The sequence below is a fragment of the Notamacropus eugenii genome, chromosome 2 (assembly GCF_028372415.1).
Source record: "Notamacropus eugenii isolate mMacEug1 chromosome 2, mMacEug1.pri_v2, whole genome shotgun sequence".
Taxonomy (NCBI): Eukaryota; Metazoa; Chordata; class Mammalia; order Diprotodontia; family Macropodidae; genus Notamacropus; species Notamacropus eugenii.
The window spans coordinates 4,819,231-4,843,099 of NC_092873.1; the positions used below are offsets into that span (position 1 = coordinate 4,819,231).

General features: G+C 40.4%; 1 protein-coding gene across 2 annotated transcripts; it reads right to left on the bottom strand.

The window, feature by feature from the left end:
- Positions 1 to 1,004: 1,004 nt before the first annotated feature.
- Positions 1,005 to 22,580, bottom strand: GLYAT (glycine-N-acyltransferase). Of its 2 annotated transcripts, none has more exons than XM_072638699.1 (6): positions 22,328 to 22,580; positions 11,605 to 11,703; positions 7,534 to 7,641; positions 7,224 to 7,350; positions 5,796 to 5,967; positions 1,005 to 1,604 (listed from the first exon to the last, which is right to left on the bottom strand). In XM_072638699.1, exons 2-6 carry the CDS (start codon positions 11,680 to 11,682, stop codon positions 1,124 to 1,126), a joined length of 966 nt encoding a protein of 321 aa, XP_072494800.1. In that variant the 5' UTR covers positions 11,683 to 11,703; positions 22,328 to 22,580; the 3' UTR covers positions 1,005 to 1,123. The 2 variants fall into 2 exon arrangements, with proteins under 2 accessions (XP_072494800.1, XP_072494799.1); XM_072638698.1 differs by lacking the exon at positions 22,328 to 22,580 and adding an exon at positions 11,981 to 12,089.
- Positions 22,581 to 23,869: the final 1,289 nt, after the last annotated feature.

Genomic DNA, 23,869 nt, shown 5'->3' on the forward strand with positions numbered 1-23,869 from the left:
TTGCATGCCTTAAGATTTATGAAGTATATTTGGTCCCATTGAACCCAGGACAAATATTATCATTTCTGCTTTGCAAATTAAGAAACAGGCTCAAAGGAGGGAAATAATTTCCTTAGGATCATCCAAATTATAAGTGACTGAGCCAGGAGTCCAAGTCAGGTGTCCTGACCTTAAGACCAGTATTCATCATCAAGAGTAGGACTTATAAGTTTTTCTTGATTATTTGGGGAGTGGGATATAAAGCTGGGGAGCTAGCAGTGACTAGAAAGATATGCTACGGGATAGAGGGTCCCTAAGCAGCATACTAGATAAAGCACTGGGCCTGGTGTCAGGAAGATTCATCTTCTTGACTTCAAATCTGGCCTCAGACACTAACTGTGTGACCTTGGGCAAGTCACTTCACCCTGTTTTCCTCAGTTTCCTTACCTGTAAAATAAGCAGGGGAAGAAAATGGCTGAGGATAGAGTATCATAGCATTACTAGAAGAGATTTTAGAGATCTTCAAGATTCCTCACTTTACAGAGTGGGAAACTGAGGTCTCTAGAGTAGCAAACTAGGCAAACTGTCATGGATTAAAAAATCAGAAAACCTGTACCTGTGCAGCCTTGGACTGTTCCTCTCTGGGTCTCAGTTTCTTCATCTGTAAAATGATGGCCTCTGAGATCCCTCCCAGCTCTATGATCCTGGCCCTAGGCTGTCCAGGGAGGTGGGTAGCAGAACCAGGTCTAGAGTTCCAGGCATCTGACTCCCAAGGCCCTACCCTCTGGGTACCACGGCAGTCTAGTACAGGGAGGTAATTGCTGGGACCAATTTGGGATGATTTAGCACTGGAATGGCCAGGTATTTACTGTGATGCCTGCAGCTACTGTTCCCCACCCCCTCCTTTATAGAAGCCCAGCATCTTCCAGGGAATTCTAAGCCTCCTCTTCACAGAAAGACTGGGTTGTGGGGGTGGGGTGGGGGGGAAGCAGGGAAATGCTCAAGGAGAAAGAATGCCAATCATCTTGTTATCATGATAAGATTTATACAAGAAAATCAGTGCTCTTCTACAGTGAGAGACCAGGCTAAATTAGCATTCCATTTATCCACACTCCCAGATTCCCCTGGGGAGCCTGTGCCCTGCTCAGGAGTGGCCTGAGCCCCTGCTCCCACTGCTGCCCTCACTCTGTCTCCCACTTTCCCCCTCCTTGGATGCAGGGCTCTCGAGGGGCTCACAGTTCCACTGTTGCCAGTAGTAGGGTGCACGCTTCTGTTTCAACTTCTCGCATACCTGCTGCATGCCTGGATTGTCCTTAGCAACGTGGGAGTACATAGGATAGCCCAGTTTGTCCATAGCCTGGATGTGATAGTAGAGGATATGACTTACTAGGCCCAACCTTCGATATTCGTTCAGGGTTCCTGCCATCCTCAATTCTCCTGTCTGGTCCATTAGGTTCCAAGACACTGGAGTCCCCTCTGGTCCCAGCAGGCAGTAGCTGGGGAAGTGTTGGATGCATCGTTGTATGAACTTCAAGCTCCTCTCATTTCCCCCAAAGCTCCATAGGTTGTTTACTAAGGAGGCATGCTCAAGGTTCAGTGAGGACATCTTAAATATCTTTGTGTTTCTGTTGAGGAGAAAGAGAAAACTGAAAGTCACAGATGGGTCAAGCACATTAGGCTGTTTGTAGTTCATATACCCCACATCATAGCTACAGTACAGTCCTAAGTGGAAACATCGCTTCAGGAACTTGCTAGCTATGTGAGAACTTGGGCAAATCATTTGACCTCTTTGAGTCTTGCTTGCCTCGTCTATTCCTTTGTGTGGGACAACTGTAATAATTAGGAAGTTAGTCAAAATCTTCTTTCTGCAGCTACTACCCCATTGGACTAAAGTCCCTTCTAACTCTAGATCTGGGATCCTGGAGAACAGGTTGTACCAAGGGCCTAAAGGGCTCTCTCTTTCTTCCTCACCAATACTTTTTATTTTAAACTCCAAACTTTGCTCAAGGTGCAGATGAAGTGTGCCTCACTCCCTAGAGAAAGTGGCACACCTGTGAAGTAGCCCCAAAACCCTTCCCCTGGGCTGTTTGTCTTCTGTCTAATCCAATCTTAGCAGATCCCATGGTCTCATTGGGCTGTTTTCGTTACCTTTGGCTTTCCTTCCTTTTCTGTTCCTCTGCCACATTCTTCTGGCTGCCTTGATATTGTTTGGATTTCTTTTCTGTCTCTCAAATACTATTTCCCCCCCTGCTTTTTTTTCTCTTGAAGCAGTCCCATTCTTTCTAGGAACTCTTCATTCTCCCTGACAAGTCATTAGTCAAGCCCCATTACCGTTTCTTTTAGGCAGAAGAAAAATGTGTCTTTCATAGACATTTAGTTGTTACTTAGCACTGGCAGAAACACACACAGTAAAGTCTCACTCAAGTCTGAGTTCCTTCATTGAGTTCAGATCCCTTGGGTTCAAATCCCACCTGATACTACTTACATGGTCTTGGACCAGTCATCTTCCCTGGCCCTCAATTTTCTCATCTATAAAATGAGGGAAATGGATTCCTGTTTCAGCTCTCAGTTGGAGTGGCTAAGCCCTGAGGTCCCTTCCAGTTCTGAAATTCTGTGATTCCAGTGATGAAGTGGAGTGACAAACTGCTTACTTTACCCTGGAGATCTATGACTGAGGCTTCTGAGTAAATTGGGCTTTCCTATCTTCCCCTCCCCCACTTGCTTTTTCAGATGTCTTTTGTTATCATATTTCGATTAATGATTCAAGTCAAAAAGAAACAACTTTTTGCTAAGTGTCTCAGTGGATAGAGCATGTACCTCTATTTCCTCATCTGTAAAATGGGAATAATAACAACACCTGTCTCTCAGGGTTATTGTGAAGATGAAATGAGATAATATTACCTTAATAGGAACAATAAGCTTTTAAACATTCCATCAATACTACTAGTATAGCTTGGAGGTTCAGTGAAGTTTTCTGTTTTCTTGTTGCTGAATCATCTTCAGTCATGTCCAACATTTCATGACCCATTCTGGGGGGTTTTCTTGGCAAGGATATGGAGTGATTTGCCATTTTCTTCTCCAACTTATTTAAGAGGTGAGGAAACTAAGGCAAATAAGGTTAAGTAACTTGTCCAGGGTCACACAGCTAGTAAATGTCTGATGCAAAATTTGAACTGAAGTCTTCCTGACTTTAGGTGTGGCACTTACACACTTTATCCATTGTGCCCCCTCCCTGCTTTCTACAAAGGCTGGCTATTTGTCTGCTAGAGGGTCTTCCAGAGTAGCATGGTATATTGGGAAGAAGACTAGCTTGAGTCCCAGTATTGGGTTCAATCATGACTCTCACGAATACTTGTGTGATCTTGAGCAAGTCACTTGAGAAAATTTCCAAAACAAGAAATGAAAAACTTTCACTAGAAGACTCTAAATGGATGATTTAATGGAAATCTAACTTCCAGACCCTCTGGCATCTTCCCTTTTTTCTCCTCTCCTTTCACTTGCTAGTATGACATCAGATACCGGCTAATCTCATCTTCCTTGGGGGTATGGAGGTATGTGTGTGTGTGTGTGTGTGTGTGTGTGTGTGTGTGTGTTTGTGTGTGTGTGTCTATGTTTGTGTCTCTGTGTGTGCGTGTCTCTCTCTGTATGTGTGTGTGTGTTTTGCTATGTTTTGTAGAATCCAGGCTTTGCAGAGAGCAAGGTTTCATTGCACTGCTTCATCCTGGCATGAAAGTGACCTTCTGTCCTCATAGAGGGTAAGCCCTAGCTAGAATTACCAAGCTAGAAATCTTCCAGTCTGGGGTGAGTATCTTTTGTACAAAAGGACCTAGGATTTAGAGTGGCTCAACCAATAGGGGGATAAACTTTTTTAGGAGATCCATCCACACAAAACCACACAAAGACCAAGATCATCTGTGGTAGAAAGCTCCCATATTCCAATCAAATCACAGATTTTTGGAGTACTTTTATGGTGCTTTCCTATAATAGGATACCCAGTCAGTTTCCTTGAATTTAGACATATGCATGTTCAAAGAAAGAAGGTGGACTTTGCAAAGCACAAAGGTCTTTTGGTACTCCCTGAGCCCAAGACCTCAAGCACTCTAACTACATGCTCTGGCTCACAAGACCTCCTTATTTATTTTATTAAGTATTCACTATTAGTAAGAGCAAAGGAAGCTAACAGAACAGAAGACACTATCTTTGCCCTTCGGAGTTTATAGTATAGAAGAGGGATAAAGCACCAATACAGATTATTATCCTTAGGGTCTAATTCTACAAGGGGAGCCCTACTCTCTCTCTTGAGCTCTCTTGTTATCAATGGCTCATTGGACATTTTTAAGAATTCAAACTGAACATGTCCAAAACAGAATCATTATTTCCTCCCCCTATCCCTCTTCCAAACATTTCAGTTTTAGAAGGGAATAAACATTTATATGGTACAAGGTCCTATCTAAAAGGTACTTTTACAAATACTATTTTATTTGATCTTCATAATGACCTTGCAAGGTAGGTGCCATTTTGTTATAATCCCCATTTTACAGTTGAAAAAACTGAGGCAAACAGAGGTTAAATGACCTGGCCAGAGTCACACAGCTAACAAGTGTCTGATATTGGATGGGAACATAGGTCTTCCTAATTCTAGGCCACCTAGCTGCTCTAAGTCACCCAAGTACATAACCTTAGTGTCCTGATTCCTCACTCTCCCTCACCCTACATATTTAGTTACCAAACTGTCATTTCTACCTATAAAATATCTCTCACATTTATTTCTTCCACCCTACTCACACAACTACTCCCCTTGTTTAGGCCCTCATTAGCTCTGACCAGGGCTATCTCAATGGCCTCTTTGTTGGACTCTCTTGCCTCAAGTCTCGATAGTCTAAAACATTCTTCACATTGCCCACAAAGTGTTTTCCTAAAGTAAAGATTTGACCATGTTACTTTCCTGCTGAAGAAACTCCAGTGGCCTTCCATCATCTGTAAGATCAACAATGAACTCCTTTGTTGGACATTTAAAGCCCTTCACAACCTGACCCCCACCTATCTCTCCCTTCACAAATCTATGGTCCAAAAGGTGCACCTTCTTGCTGTATTTCTCCTCTTCACAAAACACCCATGATTTGGTTGGTTCAGGGACCAACTCACTATTGCTTCAGATTGGCAGGTGTTCTGCAACTTGTAGCTTCAGAGAGTTGTCTAGGAGCTCTCAGAGGTTGAATTACTTGCCCAGGGCCAATGATGGCACTTGAACCTTCCTGACTCCAAGGTATGCTCAGTTCCCTGTGCCATGCTGCCTCTTACTTTGTACGAATTACTGTGAATAGTAGCACTTTCTAGCTTGACATAGGCCTTGATAATCCCCCCAACTACTTTCCTATGAGAGACATCAGTCTTTACAAGTATATATACCATGACAGTCTAGCTCCAATAAGTAATGCAAATATCCAAGAAAAAGGTGAAGAAGAGAAGAAAGACAAGGAATTCCAAGATTTGTGCCCACAGAGTCTGGAGATTTTCATATTCATAAGATAGTCACGTAACCTCTATAAGATCAATGGGAGATGTCAAGGATCAAGAAATCCCAGAACAAGGGAAGCTAACTTTTAGCACTTATGGAAGCACAAGAATAGCAAAGGCTTGACTGACCACTGCTTTGGTTTTTATCATGCTAGAAGGCATCACTTTAACGACGCGGCTGTTCCACCTTTGAAATGGAAATCAGCAGGAAAATAGAATTTGACTAGTAGAAATTCACTTTCCAGCCAACTAGGCTGCAATACATTTTCTCTTAACGATTCAGCTTTTAGATAACTTACAAATCTCTTTTTGGTTTCTCAGTTTTATCTGCTTTATCCATGTTTTGCTGGAAAGGTGCATATCTGTTCATTGTTTCACAAGCCAAATAGAGAATTCGTTTTGTCATCTTGACCTGGACTGATTTTTCCTCTGTGACATTATTTATCACCTCATTTAAGCCAGACTGAAAACCTATAGAAGAAGAAAAAATGAAAGCAAAAGGTCCATGAGTGATTATTCAGACCCAGGGGAGAGACTATCATCAGAATTAATGACTGGGGTAAGACCAATGTATAGCTGCACAAAGTGATCCTGGATATTCCAGAAAATGGAATTGACTCCTGACCTTAGAGGTCAGGAAGAGTCACAGGACCCCCAAATCAGATGGGACTTCAGAGAATATCTCTTTGCATTCATATATACCTGACGGAATCCTCTATACACTATGACCATTCAGCCTTTGCTTCAAGACCTCCAGTGATAGGAAGTCGGTTACCTCTCATAGCAGCCCATTTCACTTTCACACAGCTCTGATTCTTAGGAAATTTTCCCAGAGATCAGGCCAAAGTTTGCTTCTTTGCAATGATCATCCATTGCTGTTAATTCTGTTCCAGGGACCAAGAAGAATAGAGCCTCTATTCCACATGCCAGTCCTGTGTGTTCATCCTTCATTGCCAAACCAGACCATGCCATCAGAGAAATACTGACATGACTTGTACTTGACTTTTTGTTGAGTAAGAGAGGGCTGTGCTGGTCACCAGCCTCACTTCTCCCCCAGAGCCATGTGAATCCAGTGACCAGATATTCATGAGGATGACTGGAGATGACCCAGGATGAGGCAATTGGGGTTAAGTGACTTGCCCAAGGTCACACAGCTAGTAAGTGTCAAGTGTCTGAGGTGAGATTTGAACTCAGATCCTTCTGACTCCTGCACTGGTGCTCTATCCACTGCACCACCTAGCTGCCCCTAACATGCCAGCCCTCCAAATACTTGAAGGCAGCTTTCATATTCCACCACCACCTCCAACAACACCACAAACTTTTTTCTTCTTCAGGCTACATGTCCTCGGTTCTCTCAACCAGTCCTTGTAATGGAATAATTTCAAGGCCCATAGTCAACCTGTCTTGTCTTGTCTCCACATGCTCCATTTTGCCAATATCCTTCCAAGAATGTGGAGGACAGGACTGAACACAATACTTTAAGTGTGGTGTGATCAGGGCAGAGTACTTGGATGTTATCATTTCCTTAGTACTGGACATTATGTTTTCCTTGATGGAGACTAAGATTACCTTAGCCCTTATGGCTTCTATTTTGTCCTGTAGACTCATACAGAGCTTGCAGCCCTAGGAATTAGAAAATCTGATAGAGCCAAAAGTTAGCTTTGTTACATGATGACTGGAGAAGAAGAGTTTATGCACTGGCTAATGCAAATCCATGACATTTTTACCTTGAATCTGCAGGTGTTGCTTCCAGTTGATGACATCTGAAGACTTGAGGAGTTCCTGACAATTCTGGAAATCCTTGGAATAAACTTGATAGGTGTTGGTGTAGTGATCTAAATCATCTGTCATGTCCTGAGCAGGTTGTAAAAAAAGGAAAGAAAGTCAGGGATCAAAATGTAGGAAGGGACTGGAGCATTGGGGAAAGATGTTGACCTCTGATTCTAACCCTAAAAACAAGCATTCCAGCTCGGTCACTTGTAAAGTGAAAAGGGATAAAAACTCAGCCTCTTTGGAGAGAAAAAACAAGTGGTTTACCTGTTCTTGAGGCCGGACGATGACAGTTTTAAAATCTGGCCACCTGTCCACCAATGCCTCCAGCTTGAATGGATTCCCATGGTTCATATGGAAGACGGTGCCAAAAATCTGGAGTGGCAGCCCAAAGGAGTCAGAGTCAGTTCATGGGGAAGGGTGACAAAATCAGTCAATAAGCATTTATTATGTACTTACTATGTGCCAGTCATTGTGCTAAGTTAGAGATACAAAGAAAGGTATAAGTCAGTCCCTGCTCATAAGGAATTCACAATTCATGGGGGAGACAAGCTATGAATAATTACATACACATGGGCAATATGCAGCATAAATAGAGCTGGTCAATAAAGGGAACACACTGGCGTGAAGAAGAATCAGGGCAGGCTTCCAGTAAAAGATGAAATTTTAACTGGAACTTGAAGGGAACCAGAGAAGCCCGGGTGCATTCATAGGGGACATCCTGTAAAAATGTCTGAAGTCTGGTGATGGAGCCTCTTGTTTGAGGAAATGGTAGGTGGAAAGGAGAGGAAATGATATTGATGGGGTACAAAGTATGAGAAGACTGAAGAAGGGTGTCCTATGTACAAAGCTGGAGGCGATAAAGAACCATTGGAGTTTACTGAGTGGAGGGTAACATTGTCACACTTCCATTTAAGGAAGATCACTTTGATAGCTGCTTGAAAAATGGACTGCAGGGAGGAGATGTGGGGCAGGCATCTGAACAGCAGGCTATTTATTGCAATGGTCCATGGGGAGAATGAATGAAAACACAGCCAGTATCAGAGAAGTCGAAAAGCTTTGTCTTCAGGAAGGAGAAGTTAATTGATTTGGCCCAAGGCACATAGATACTAAGTAGCTGAGCCCAAACTTGAACTCAGTTCTTCTGATCCAATCTAAATGCTTATTTTCAGTAAACAGCCCATTCTGGATTGCATTTTGTAGGTGTGATCTGCATTTCGTTGAGTTGGCTGTGTTCTACTGAGAAGCATTCATGCCAGATCCTGAACTGGATAAGACACCTCAGAGTAAGGCAGGACCAGAACCAAGGAGGAGATTTCAAGCTCGGAGTAGTGAAAGGATTAGTCTGTGGTCTCAGAACTTGGAAGTGGGAGAGGTCGCTCCTAATGTTTAGTCCAATACTTGCTGCAGGTCCTTTCTGAGTGCCCCCTCCAGGGACACTCGAGGGGAGCAGTGGACAAAAGGCAAGAATGGAACTGCTGAATCCACTTCAGTTCAATATACATTTATTAAGTACCTACTATGTGCTAAACTTTGGGAATACAAAGTCAAAAGTGAAACAATCTCCATTCTCAGGGAGATTAGATTGTCCTGAGAGGATAGTAACAACACCTTGCTTTTATTTAAATTTACAGACTATCATAAATGAAGGGACTTCAGCTTGTCCAGAGGTGTGGAACACCCCAGTTGGTGGCTGTCCAGGCCAGATTAAAATGTAATTGGAAAATATTTAACAAGATAAAAATACAATAAAACGTAATGTTACTTTGGTTTTCTAAACCAATATGCACCTCCCCCAAAGGGATTATTAGATCCTTATATGTGGCTTAGTGGCTTCCATCTCTTCTTGAGATAGAAACCACTGATTTAGTTCAAACTATACTTGAATCTATCAACCAACAATCATTTATTAAACACCCAGGAGGAGAGAATACAGATTAGAATGGTCAAAGCAAAACCTCAAACTTATTAAACACATAAAAAGAAAAGCAAACTGCTCACAACAGGAGACCTGCAGTTTCATGTACAATCCACATTTTTTTTTCTACTTTGAATATGAAAGTGCACATTTTGTTTGGTGTTGGTTAAAATCAGGATTTTGAAAAAATAAAAATAAAATGAGGGGGCTGGAGTGGAAGATTGGTGAATTCCTTTTCAGCTATAACATCCATGGTCTATGGTTCTGTGATGATGTGCAAAAAAAAGTGGTAGCAGGTTATGTGTGTGTGAAGCAGGGGACGGGAAAGGAAGCAAAGAGAAAGGAAGGGACAGAAGGAAAGGAAATAAACATTTATTAAGCACTTACTACATTCTGGGCACTGTACTAAGTACTCTTATAAATATTATCTCCTTTGGTCCTCACAATAAACTCTGTGAGTGCTATTCTGGTATTGACAGTTGAGGAAACTGAGACAAACGAAAGTTTGACAGTTGAGGAAACTGAGACAAATGAAAGTTAAATGACTTGCCCAGGATGACACAGCTACTGAGAGTCTAGGGTTTGATTTGAACTCAGATCATACAGACTGGAAGCCCAGCCGTCAGTGCACTGTGGCGCCACCTAGTTATGAGAAATTCCAAAGTGAGTCCTTGGTTATAATTTCATTTCTCCAAGTTGGAGTGCTCTGGAAAAATGGTTCAGGAATCTTAAATCTTCTCTTGGAGGAAGGAGGGCATAATTTCTAGAGACAGAGGATTGTTCCAGAGCCTGAGTTAAGACTAAATGGAAGCAAGGATGGCAGGGATCCAGGATACAACAGAGAGAGTCAACAAAGGAACACTTTGTAATAGGATGTTTCAGATGCTAGAGAAGTCAGGGACTGATAGGGATTTATTTTGCAATAAGTTGCTAAGTCAAGTTGTATATAGTTGGGGGTTCAAAGTCTCCAATGGCCAGTCACATACAGGAGGGAAGGATTTTCTAAAAATGTCCAGGGCAACTGAACTGTCAGCCTTGGGAGTAAGGAAGGCCAGGGGTCAAACTCCATCTCCAGCACAACATAGATTTCACTTAACCTCTCACAGTGTGAGTAAGTGTCTCTCTGAGCCTCAAGCAACCTCTTAAGACTTAGGACCAGGTGATAGAAAGGTTTCAATTTTCCTTAGAAGGAGGTCTCTTACTTGGAGTTCCCCCTTCCCCAGTTTGTTTTGCATATTATCAAAGGATCCTAGACCATAGAATTTGGAAGGAGACCTATAGATCATCATAACTCAACCTACTCATTTTACAGATGATGAAACTGAGGTGCAAAAAGGTGGTAACTTTCCAAGAAATACATAATTAGGAAATCATGGACTCTTGGTGTATTCTCCCAGGGTGCACAAATTTCTTGCTTCTAAAAAGAAATTGAGTTGACAGCCCCGTATACTGGAAATCATATTGACATTATGAGTTCAAACTCTGATTCTTTCACTTACTTACTAGGGAAACATCTACACACAAGTGCTATTAAAGTTTAAAATGCATGAGGACTAGCAAGCGTTAATATCTAGCACTAAGATTTTTGGAATACCCTACATAAACACATCTATTATATATACACCATGAATAAACTGTGGTTTGGGGAGGGAGGTCACTGCTGGGAGCTGGGGTTAGGAAATGTTTCTTGTAGGAATTCTTAATTGGTTGTGTAGGTGTATATCTCTGTGTGTCATGGCCCCCTTGGGCAGTGTCTAGTGAAGCCTGTGGAGCCCATCCATGTTTTTAAATGTTTTAAAATTAAACAGACCATGTTTTTAAATGCAAAAATGCATAGGATTACAAAGGAAAGTATTTTTAAACATAAGTTCAGAGAGTCCAGGTTAAGAACCCCTGATACAGATGGTGGTGCTTGAGCTGAGTTTTGAAAGAAATAGGAGATTCCAAATGGAGTAAATTAAGAGGAAATAGATTCTGGGAATCAAGAGAACTTGTGAAAAGAAATGGAGTTAGGAGATGGAAGATGGACCATCACATGTGAAGGATATATGATAAGGATACCTTAGTATGTCAATATGACTGGAATGCCAAGTGTGTGGAATCAGTTGGCCAGTCAACAAGCATTTCTTAAGGGTTTATTTTGTTCTAAGCACTGGGGAAGGGAAAAGTAAGAAGGGCCGGTATTGTGAAGGTCTTTCAGTGCCAAACTGAGAAGCTTATACTAGGGGGAAATGACAAGCTCAGACCTGCATTTTAGGAAGATCATTTTGGCAGCTCTGTGGAGGAAGGCTAAGATAGAGGAAAGCCAATTAGAGAAGGCTTTTGCAGTCATACAGGGGAGATGAGACGAGTCACTGAACTAAGGCACTGGCTGCATGAGTGGGGGGGAGGAAATGTACATGAATAATGCTCATGCTTACCTTTAGAGATTCAGGAATGTCCTTCCTCAAGGCTCTCTCCAGAGTCTGCAGCATCTGGGAGCTACGGAGAAGAAGCATCTTGGGCGGATGCTTAGCTTACTGTCAGAGAAATATCAGAAAGGGAAGAGGAGACAGACAGAGGCAGAGATGTAAAAAGAAAGCTGAGTTGGAGGTGTCCCGTCCCCGCCTTTACCCTGCTCAATGAGACTCTAGCTGGAACATGCCATGCCCAGAGCAGTTCTCTTGCGCTCGCTCTGCTCTCTGCTCATTGGTGTCCCATAGGACTCTAAGCTACCACTGCTTCTCTTTGTTGATCAGTGTCCTAAACTCAGGCTCTCGTCTGAAAGAACACAATGTCTCCTTTGCTCCCACCTACCTGTTCCTGTTGCTACTGCCCAACCTTAGGACACCAAACTCTGATGCATTTAAAAAAGACTGCTGGACAACCAGAAAAGGGAACAGATATTGGGTAACTGGAGGAGGGACTAGGGAAAAGAAAGTCACAAGTTAACAGTTAACAGTTTGAAAGATTATTCCAATCTTTTGGCCAGCCCTAAGACCTTGGCTAGTTGCCTCAGCCTCATCTTCCTATTAAATTATGCTTCTCATTTTGCCTTTGGTCCCAGCCCCAAAGGTCATGGAATGGGCTGGACCACTACCTTTCACCATCTTGTAGAATTTGCCTAATAATAATAGTAATAATAATAATCCCTGACCTTTATATAGCACTTTATGAATTACAGAGCAGTTGACATAAACTGTCTCATTTGATATTCACTCATACCTAACCTATGAGGTGAGGCTGAAGCTATAATTATCTCCACTTCATAGACTAAGCCTAGAGCTGAAAGGAATTTCAGAGACCATCCAGGCCAATGCCTTCATTTACAGATAAGGAAACTGAGGCCTGGGGAGATTAAGTGACTTATCCAAGGTCATACAAACTTTAAAGGTGGAATTTGAACCCAGTTCTCTGATTCTAGAACCAATGCTCTTCCAGTATATTGTATACTCCCTCTCATTTGGTATTTACACTAATGAGGTCAACGCAACAGCTACTTTGCACCCATTTTACAAATGGGCAAACTGAGGCCAATAGAAGGTAAGTAAAGTCCTAATGCTAGTAACTGGCAGAAATCCAGCTCTCTCTCTCCTCCTTATCCCCTAAAAAAAGCTAAAAAAAAAAAAAAAAAAAAACGAACCTAATTAACTCCTTATCTCAAAGAAAGGAATCATTTTTCCTATTGGATTATTTGGCTAAACAGCACCCTCCACATCACCTCTCCAGTGAGGCAGTAAGATTTATTGAGTGAGCACTGTGTGCAAGGCACCATGCAAAGTGGTTACAAAGAAATGCAAAGCCACAAAACCAACAACTGCCCTTTGGGAGCTCACCACTAATGGGGAAAGAGTAGGTGAAATCAAAAGGCCTACACAATCTCCATATAGAGCAGAAGGAGGAGGAAGTCTCCAGAGACTGGGCGATCAGGAACAGCATCCTGCTTACTTCAGGTGTGTCCCCAAAACTACAAGTACTAATAATCACAAGGGCACCGATTGCCCAACTATGGGGTATTACCCATCATATTCCCCAAGCCCCTTCCCTTGCCAGTAATTGGACAGGACTTCCCCACCACACCTGGGATGGACAAAATCACCTAGGAAATCTGCAGGCAGAAAGATACCCAGAAGAAGTGACAGTGTAAGTCCAGAAGTAAACATCTCACAAGACCCAAGAATACTTAGTGCTCAACATTTCTGTGGTGCATTAGAATTTTCAAATAACTGAGTCTACTGTAGCCCTCAAAAATAAAAACACTGAGACTTAGGGAGAAAATGTGGCCTACTCTTCCATTCTAATAGCTAGTATTATATACCTACAGTCTCTCCAGTAGTGGTGAGCTCCTTTCTACTTGGGCAAGTCACTTAACCATGTTTGTCCCAGCTTCCTCATTTGTAAAATGACCTGGAGAGGGAAATGGCAAACCACTCAAATCTCCTTGCCAAGAAAACGCCAAATGTGCTCATGAAGAGTTGGACACTACTGGACAGCAGCAATAATGACTGGATTATATGTTGCTATATTAAAATAATTTGCTGTAAGTAATCTAGGAGAAATTGTAGAGGTGAGACATGGTGCAAGACTAAAGATGGGGCAAATGTACCCAATTTTCATAGAGATGAGAAAATGAATGGATTAATCATAATTTACTTGTTTTCCAAGTGTTTTTGCATTTGTTTCTTCTTCATCCACAGTATCAAATAGGTCTTCTCACTTTTTGGATCTAGCCTAGATGTATCATCCTGAGTATCATCCCTAGGCTGATGTAGCTATACTGAGGACCTCTCACTCCCTTAAGCAGTATTCCCAGTTTTACTTACCAGTGGGCCAAGGAGAAAAGCCATCTTTTAAACTCTTTCCCTTGCCTGAATAGATTTCGACTCTAACTGCGTTTTCCTTCTAGAGCAGTCCAAGTTCTCAAAGTAGTGTCCTAAATATCTTCCAAGTACTAATATATCTCATTTGATCCTGACAATAACCCTATAAGGTAGATATTAATATCCCCTTTTTTCAGATGATAAAACTGAAGCTCAGAAAGATTATGTGACTTGATCAATAAATGCATTGGTACCTAAGTGGGTTTACAATGGCATCCTAGGGTGCCCTTTCACCCACATGTGGGAAAACTTAAATGAACACTATATTCTGAGACTTTCTAGAATAGATTCAGAATATGGACTTAATGAGCCAAAAACATATATAATTTTTTGAGTAGCCTGCAGAGTTGAACCTGGTCTATGTGATCCCATAGCCTGGGACACTGGACTACCAGATTTCACTTTTCTCTAGTGCCAACTTTATTTTTATGACCAAGATAAATAAGCTTAAAAATTTCACTCTGTATCTGATTGAGATCTGCTGTTATGGGCTTATGTTGTTTTATCCCTATTCAGTGGAAAGATGTAAGAGGAAACAAAACTTTTGTTGAGAAAACAACCTACCTAGAGAATAGTTGACCCTGTATGATTATAGGAATTAGAAAGGAGTAGGAAAAGGTAGAAGAATTTACAGAAAGCATTGAATTTCTCTCTTTCAAATTGAGTTCTCAGCATGGTCCTGCAAGAATACTGACTGGGTAGATTTTCTTCCTAAAAATCTAAGTGGACCCAGAAGTTCTGTACTGTTTGTCTTTTGCCAAGTGGTGACACGTCAATGCTCAGGTTCAATAATCATGAGGGGTGGATGACTTGATTCAGCAATAGTCCTGCACTGAGGGCAGAAACAAATTGGACTCTTGGATCCTTAACCTCTATACAGACCTCATATGACCTTTAATTAATTTATCTGAACTTTAATTAATTATCACAGAAAGAGAGAGCTGAGAGGGATCTTAGAGACAACTCACCCTGCCCTTTGTGAGCAAACTGAGGCCCAGAGAGGTTCCATGACTTGCCATGGCTGTGCTTTTACCACCAAGCTAGGCCACTACTGATTCTTTGGTTTAATAGAGGTAGCTGAGGTGTATTTTAAAAGAGTACTGAAATCAGGAAACACGTATTTGAAATCCAGCTCTACCACTTATGATACTGATGAACCAAAATAAGCCAATGAGTCTCAGTTTTTTCCTTATTATTTTAAAATTAAGATGAGGATGATTACAATAACCATGCTATACAATGTGTCTGATTGTTTTGAAGATCAATTAGATAATGCATATGATGAGCCAAGTAAATGTCAATTTAAAAAAAAATTCTATCTTCCTAATGACATAGTGATTGGCCTTCCTTTTCTTCTTATTCTCACTCTTGACTAAATTCTACAAGGAAAAAAATAGTATCATGCCTGTTTTTTGAAATAGCAGTCAAACTTTTGGATATATTCTTCTTCTCTGCTTTCTAACAACCTATCATACAAAAAGTCCTCCCTTCTAACAAAGAAAAATTATTCAGCAAAGGTTATTAATACAACAACTCCATCTGACAGTCCACACACTACTCCATCCTCTACATCTCTTACTGAGAGGTGAATTGCATTTCTTGATCTCTTCCTTGGAGCCAAAATTGCTCATCAACATTGCTCCATGCTCTGTTTTGCTCTAACTTTTTATTGCGTAAATTCTAATTAGGTCATCCTTTATTTTTGCATCATTTTATTTTGCATATATTGTAAGTGCTCTTGAAAACAGTTAGAGAGAAAAAGACTACCATAAAAATAATTGGAGCATTTGTACCACCAAATATCACACAAAGATCAAGAAGTAGAAAAATTTTCAAGTACTCAATAAGACCCTCAAAATTAAATCCACATATACATTCATACATAATGACATCAATGTAAAGCTGAGAGCAAGTGAGGATAGCAAAAAATATATATTTTTCTCAAAGATGATGCTCATGATATAGAGGTCTAAGACTTGTCTATTCTACGCATCTTCAGCTACACCATGAGAATTGTCTTTGAGAAAAGAATTAGTAACTGCTGATATGGTGAATATTGAGTAACATTTGAAAGATGACATTTGAACATATAAAAATGACTTGTTACTGATGTGAGAACCATTCCTGAATTGAATAAATAGCTAAATACTAATTTGTTAGAGAAAAGATGAAAATTTCTATAAAATTAAGAGAAAGGATAAGAAAGGGTATTCTGTTGAAATAAGACAGTAAAAATGAAAAATGAATCACTGATTGAAGAAATGCTAGAGATGCAGAAGTTTAACTGATGGAAATCAATAGTTACAACAAGGAGATCAAGAGAAGCTAAAAAGCGTTTCAGTAGCAAACATAATTTACTTGCCAAGAGGGGAGAGGTATCAGGCAAAAAACATATCATTTTAAAATATAAACTCATTTTTAGAAACTCTTACAGAGGATGCTGGAAGCTTTTGAACAGATTGCCTTCTAAAGCAAATAGAAGCAACAAGGGATGAAACCATTTTAAATAAACACTTAGTGAGAAGCCTAACCAAAGAAAATCATCCTCATGGCATTTAAGGATGAAAATGGAAGGTCAACCAACAACCAAAAGAAATTTGGAAATTATCTGCAAAAAAACCAAATTTTTACCATCAACAATAAGAGATATGCCATACTTCAGCTATATTCCTGGATGTGGTTATAGAGGAAGTAAAAGTAACACTAAAGTGAAGGTGGTGCAGTGTATAATGGTCTGGAATTCAGGAAGACTCATCTTCCTGAGTTCAAATCTGGTTTCAGACACTTACTAGCTGTGTGAACCTGGGCAAGTTCCTTAACTCTGTTTGCTTCAGTTTCCTCATCTATAAAATGAGTTGGAGAAGAAAACAGCAAATCACTCCAGTATCTTTACAAAGAAAACTCCAAATGGGATCACGAAGAGTTGGACATGACTGAAAAACAACTGAACAATAACCATAACTGGACAAATATGAGGAAAATAACCAGATTAGATCAAGTATACTTATGAGAAATCTGTATTGTAGCTAACAAAATTGTGAGGATGTTGAGGGAATTATTTTTTAAAAATCTAAAGGAAAGGAATATACCAAGGAGTCCTAGAAAAAATTGCACATCTTAATATTGAAAAGAAGCAAATGAGAAAACATTGACAACTGCAGGTCTATATATATGCCTTCTTTCCCACCTGTATGTAATTTTAATGAAAATCATCAACATATTGGGAGTATTCTCAAGGAGGGGAATGGGCAGGCTTTCACAAATGACAGTCTCCAACAGATCATACTTTTATCATCATATAATTGAATGAAAGATACAAAGATTTCTGGACTCCATTATACTTACTACTTACTCCAAAACAAATGGCCCATTGATGTCCTTGAGTTGGGAGTTCCCTCCAGTGGTGCCAGTCAAAATATCTGAATGTCCTGTGTGACTCCATGTTCCCCCCCAAATTCACCAAATGGGTCCACCCAATATGCTGGTGACCTTTTTCACTTGTTTCCAATGTCAAAAGAATACTGGCAGAGTATTTTGGTTCTCTTCCTATTATCCTGCACTCTTGCATGTGAAACAGCAAGACCTCCTTTTCTTTGCTGCTCTCAAATTCCTTGATGACAACTATTCTTCTGGCTCTGCCCATTTCTACCATATGACTTTCTATTGCTCTCTGTTTGATGTCCATCTTTAACTCTTTGAAGACAGTGGCATCCCATGTCTTGTTACCACAGAGCAACATTGATAAAATGTATAGATTGGAGAGTATGTATATGTCAACAACCATTTATTAAGAGCTTACAATGTGCCTGGCATTGTGTTAAGCACTTAGGGAACAAAGAAAGGCAAAACCAGTATCTGTCCTTCAGGAGTTCAAAATTTAATGGGGGAGACAATACATAAACCACTGTGTACAAAAAAGTTATATATTGTCATGACTGAAATTAAGGTAAACTGAGTTACAAAATTCCAAGCAGTTCAATTTATTAGTTGTCAATATATAGGGTCAAATAATGGTAACCTCAGAGGGAAGGCAGTAGTAGTAAGGGGGACCAAGAAATCTTCCCGTAGAAGGTGATTTTTTTTTATCTGAGACTTGAAAGAAGGAAGTCAGGAGGAAGAGAATTCCAGGAATGAGAAACAGCAAGTGAGAATGTATAGAGTCAGCAGATAGAGTGAGGAATAGCCAAGAGACCAGTTTTACTGCATCACAAGGTTTGTGGAAGGGAGTAAAAGAATAAGGCTTGAACCTTAGGAAGTATCCAGGTTATAAAGGACTTTAAAAGGCAAACAGAGAGTTTTATATGTGATCTTGGAAGTGGTAGGGAGCCATTGGTGTTTATTCAATAAGGGGTTATATGGGTCTGACTTGTTTTTTAGGAAGATCAGTTTCATAGTTGAATAAAGGATGACTGGAGTTGGGAAACACTTGAGACAGGGAGACCAGCCAGAAGACTGTTTCAATAGTTCAGGCATGGGGTGATGAGATTGGATAGTGGCAGTTTCATATATGAGTGATGTGAAGGTAAAATCAATGCGATGTGGCAACTGATTGTCTATGAGGTGGGAGGGAGTCAGTAGTTACTGATGTTCCCTCATTCACCTTCCTCCCCATCCCATTATTAGTAGTCTGACATTTTCCCATACTTTTAATGTTCCCTTCCTTCAGATACTTTCTAGATCAGTCTCTCAAAGTATCACTTCTAGTGTCAAACTTCTCTCTATATATTTGGTCCAATCTGGCTACTTTTCCTGTCTTTATTTTCTTTAGTACTTTCCTGCATGTTCTATAAACATTTCAGGGACTGGAATATTAGCAATCAAGAGCATTGATTCCATTCTTCTTGAAGGAGAAAACACTTTGTTGAAATGATGTTTTTTTTTCTGCAAATCTTTCCCCATTTTTCTTGTTTGTAGTTCTGCTTTCCTTTTTCATTATTGAATGCCTAGTTGGTTAGTTGGTTGTCTTGCCAAGATTTCTTTACAGTAGTCTTCCCCTCCTTTTCTCTGCTTTATTGGGCTATACTGCCAAATGACTGCCAAAGGTCAAATCAATTCATATTTTAACTTGGTTTAACCTTTGGCAGTCATCCTTCTCTATTGGGAAAACAAGTCATATGTTTGTTGACTAAGGCAGTTTCTGGGGTCTTCTTTTTTGGTCTTCTTGCTGTGACAATCAATTTACATTAGTTTAATTTCTGGATGAAATTATTATAGTCAGTGTTGATGTCTTTTTGGTTGTCCATTTCCCATTTTTACATTTTCAATAACTCGTTTAAATAATTCAGGGATAAATCTGTATGGGTCAATGACCTAACTGTAACCTTTATAGCATTAAGGAAATTTTTGTGTTTTGATTAGGTTAAAAAATATCTTCAAAAATTCAGAATGTGGTAATATTAATTAGACAGCAATTTATCTAAAAATAATCGGGGGCATTTAGTGGTCTTCAAATTTAGTATAAGCCAGCAGGATGATGTGGCTGCCCAAGGAGCTAATCAACAGATAAATCTAGAAGCTAGTCTTTGTGATAAAAACTGAATAAGCAATCAAGGTAGCGCCTGTCCACAAGGAACTTTTGTCTCTTCAAATAGGAGAAGATAATATAGAAAGGAGAACACAAAAAGCAATGGGAAACACCAGCAGTAACGCAGTCTTGGAGCATATTAAAGACAACATAGTCTCAGGAGTAAGGATGGTCTTTTTGTGCTCTGCCTTCATTAGAACTCATCTGAAGTCTTCTGTTCTGTTCTGTTCTAGATTATCCTGTCCCATGGTTCAGGGATGCCATTAATGAGCTGGAGAGCATCCAGGAAAGGGCAGGCAGGGTGGTGAATGACTGTTAGTACCCATTGAAGTCTATACAGTTTCAGTTAAAGGAACTGGGGATGTTTAGCCTGGAAAAAAGAGGCAAGAAGGTACATGATAGCTGTGATCAAGTCTTTTGAGAGTTGTCAAGTGAAGATGGAGCTGACTTCCATCTGGCCCCAAGAACAATGTATGGAGCTGAAAAGAGGTACATGTTGGCTTGATAAATGAATCAATAAAAACATACTTATTAAGTTTTTCCTTTGTGCTAAGCACCAAAAACACAAATACAAAAAGAGTCGCAGACCCTCCCCTCAAAGAACCTACATTTGAATGGGAGGAGACTGCCACATGGAAAGCAGAGTCCAACAAGGGGCATTTTTGTTTAGAAATCTAAAGGGATGTTGAGTGAAGGTAATTCAAGGCAACAAACATTTCTATGCATGTTATGTGTCAGGCACTATGCCAAACTCTGAGAATACAAAGAAAGGAAAAACAAACACCAAAAACTGTCCTAAGAAGAGGACATTTTAAAGTAGAAGACAATACGTAAGTAACTAAAGGGATATAGAGTAGATGGATGGTAATCTGAAAGGGAAAGTTGCTAGCTCTTGAGAGGCACCCGGAAGGGCTTCTTGCAGAATGTGGAACTTGAGATGAGTCTTGAAGCAAGCCAGGAAATATACAGGTGAAGTTGAGTGTTCAGAAGCACAGAGATGGTATTGCATTGCATTGGAGGGCCTGTGTAGCTAGATTAAGGAATGAGTGAAGGTGATTAAGGTATAAAAAGATTAAAGTATGAAAAGATATGGGGTGGCTAGATGGCACAGTGAATAAATTGCCAGGCAGGGAGTTAAGAAAACCTAAGTTCAAACCTAGCCTCAAACACATACTAGCTGTGTGAACTTGGACAAGTCACTTAATCCTGTTTGCCTCAGCTTCTTCATCTATAAAATGAACTGGAGAAGGAAATGGCAAATCACTCCAGTATCTCTGTCAAGAAAATCCTAAATGGGATCATGAAAAAGTGAACACAACTGAAAAAGGACTGAATGACAACATGGAAAGCTAAGAAGAGGACAGGTTGTGATGAGCTTTAATATGAAATTCTATTTGGCCTTGGAGGTAATAGGGAGCCACCAGAGTTAACTGAGCAAGATTTGTCCAGGTCAGACCTACACTTTAGAAAAAACACCTTGGCAGCTGAGGGGAAGATGGATTGGAGCAGGGATAGACATGAAGTGGGGAAATCAACCAGAAAGTTACTGCAAAAAGGGAGAGGGCCCTGGCTATGAAATCAGGGCACTCAGGCTCAGATCTCATTTCTGATGTTTACAGCCTTGGTAATGATGGTTTAATTTTTTTTAAGTTTTCATGTGACTGTTTCCTCTATAAATTAAGGGCATTGGACTAGGCAGCCTTTTGGATTCTTTTCAGCTACAGATCTCTGACCCTGTATTCCTGAGGCAGCATTCTCCTCCCCCCAGCAGAAAGGCCATTTTCTATAGACCTTGACAAAAGCCCAAGGACTACGAAGTGAGATGGAAAATCTCATTAGGAAGCTCTCCTTCAGAGCAGTGCTGTCAAGCTCAAGTAGAAATGGGGTGGGGGGAGAGAGGAGGAGGGAAGAGGCATTAAAGGGACACAAGGATCTCTGCAGGTTGCATTTTGACATAGAAAACTACATAGTACAACTGTCTATGTTCTATTGTATTTTCATTTTGTTAAGTATTTCTCAGTTCCATTTTCATCTGGTTCAGGCTGCACTGGTCCTCCAGTCAGCATTGGACACTGTGATACAGTATTACTTTCCTCACCTATTATATGGGATCATAATTCTTGCATTCAGGCATCTTGATAAAATGGGTGAAGGAGATGTTGTCCTTAAATTCAAAGGAAGATTTAGGGATTGAGTTCTGCTTCTTCCTTATCCTGGGCAAAGGCCCTCAACTTCTCCAAGGCTAAGACTTTCAGTTGGGAGCATGTGCTGAGATGTATAGGTAAGGGGTGTTTTTCACAGAAAACTTCCTATACCCATAGCATTAAGGGTCAAGTTTAAGAAAAAGAAAACAAATCAATTTGTATAATCTACCTCACAAGGTCATTCTGAGTAAGGTATTTTGTTAACCTGAACACCCCAGTGGACAAAGCTCTTTTTATTATTAACATAAAATTACAAAAGTAGTGTTTAGTTGAGTACAGTGCTTTATGGTGATGGAGAATTTGTAGGAAGATTGCTGGATTTGCCCGTCTTCCAAATCCAACTCAGACAGCATGGGGAGGGATAGATTTAGAGATGGGAGAAATAACAGGGGTCATCTAATTCAACTCCCTCATTTTACTGAGGAAGAAACTGAGGTCCAGGGCGGCTGTGACATGTCCAAGGTCACATACATGGGAAGCAGCAGAAAGGTGGAGAGTCAAATGCAAATTCTCTGACCCAAACCCAGTTTAATAAAGAAAACGTTTTCCCCAGTACCTGAGGGCTGGGTAAAGGAAGTGTTATCAGGCACTGGACAGCTTTCCTCTTCTCCTACACTGGGTTGGCCACAACACAGACAAGTGTTAAGTGCTTTGTGCCAGGGAGCCTGGAATCCTGATGTGGCAGGACAGACTTACTGGGCCCTGGAAGAGCCACAAGTCAGGATGAGAGGAAATCATCACAGGTCACGGAGATCTTAGGGAACTGGACAGAGTTCAGAGTCAGCCAGGCTGGGGTTGTCATGGTTATTGGAACCTGGGTCAGTGCGGGTCACAGTAGCTGAACATGGCCAGGGCAGGTGGGCTGAAGGGTTGTCAAGCTGGGGTTATCGCTGTACTTGGCAGGGAGCCTGATATTGAATGCAGTAGCAGAGCCACTGAAGGTCAAGGGGGCTGCCAAAGGGAGTCACACAGGCAGATTGAGAGAGGAAGGTTAGCTGATCATGGCATTAAGAAGAATCCAAAGGACCATCAGCAGTTTCCCACTTGGGAACAAGGTCTTTTTCTCCACCTTGGATAATTCAGAGCCACCTAGTACAATCCACTATTAGATTTGAACTCTGGGCTTTAAAGAATTTTGGAGGTTAGGATTCTCATCTGGGAGAGACACACAGAGGTACAGAGACAGACTGCTAGAGAAATGGAAACAGACAGAAGAGTGGAGAAAGATGGAGACACAGAGCCAGAGATACAAAGAGAGAGATATAGAGACACCCTGACAGAGAGAATTAGTGTAATGGTGAGGGGACTGATTCAGAAATCAGAGGACCTGGTTCAGATTTCACCTTTACTACTTACTATCCACATGATTTTGGAGAGGCTGCTTTACCTCTCTGGGTCTCAGTGATACAGGAGAAAAAACTTTAAATTTAAAAAAAAAATGATGCATCTGTATTAGTAAAATAACTAAGGCTTAAACATTTAACTGGGAGGTGTTTTATTCCTATTTAAATGAGTTCTGATTGTAGCAAGGTCAATTCATCTAGTTTCTTTATAATTTAATCCTAAAAATATTTACTAATGTGTTACAGCTCTATACATAATGACATGTCTTTGGAATTTCAGCCTTCAAATGTTTACTTGTTCAAAATTCCTTTTTTAATTTGTATTTGCATTTTCAGTTGTCAAATATTAGCTATGCAGGATCAAGGTTTAATGGCTACTCAATAATAATTAAAATATCATCCCAGTGTGTCTTAAGTACAGAATTCAACAGAAAAATTGTAAATAAATATATACTTCTACTTCCAGATGGACAAAATGCACCCAATTCCTGCTCTTGTTATTATTATTTTTTTTTGTGGATATCATCTCTTCTGATTCAACACAGCCTATACTCTGTCAATATGTGTGTGTGTATGTGTGTGTGTGTGTGTGTGTGTGTATGTACAATCCCTCCACCTACCCAAATACTGAGAAAAGTCTCAAGAGTTATAAATATTTTCTTTCCATGTAGGAATGTAAACAGTTCAGCTTTAGAAAGTCTTTTATGATTTCTCTTTTCTGTTTACCGTTTCATGCTTCTCTTGATTTTTGTGTT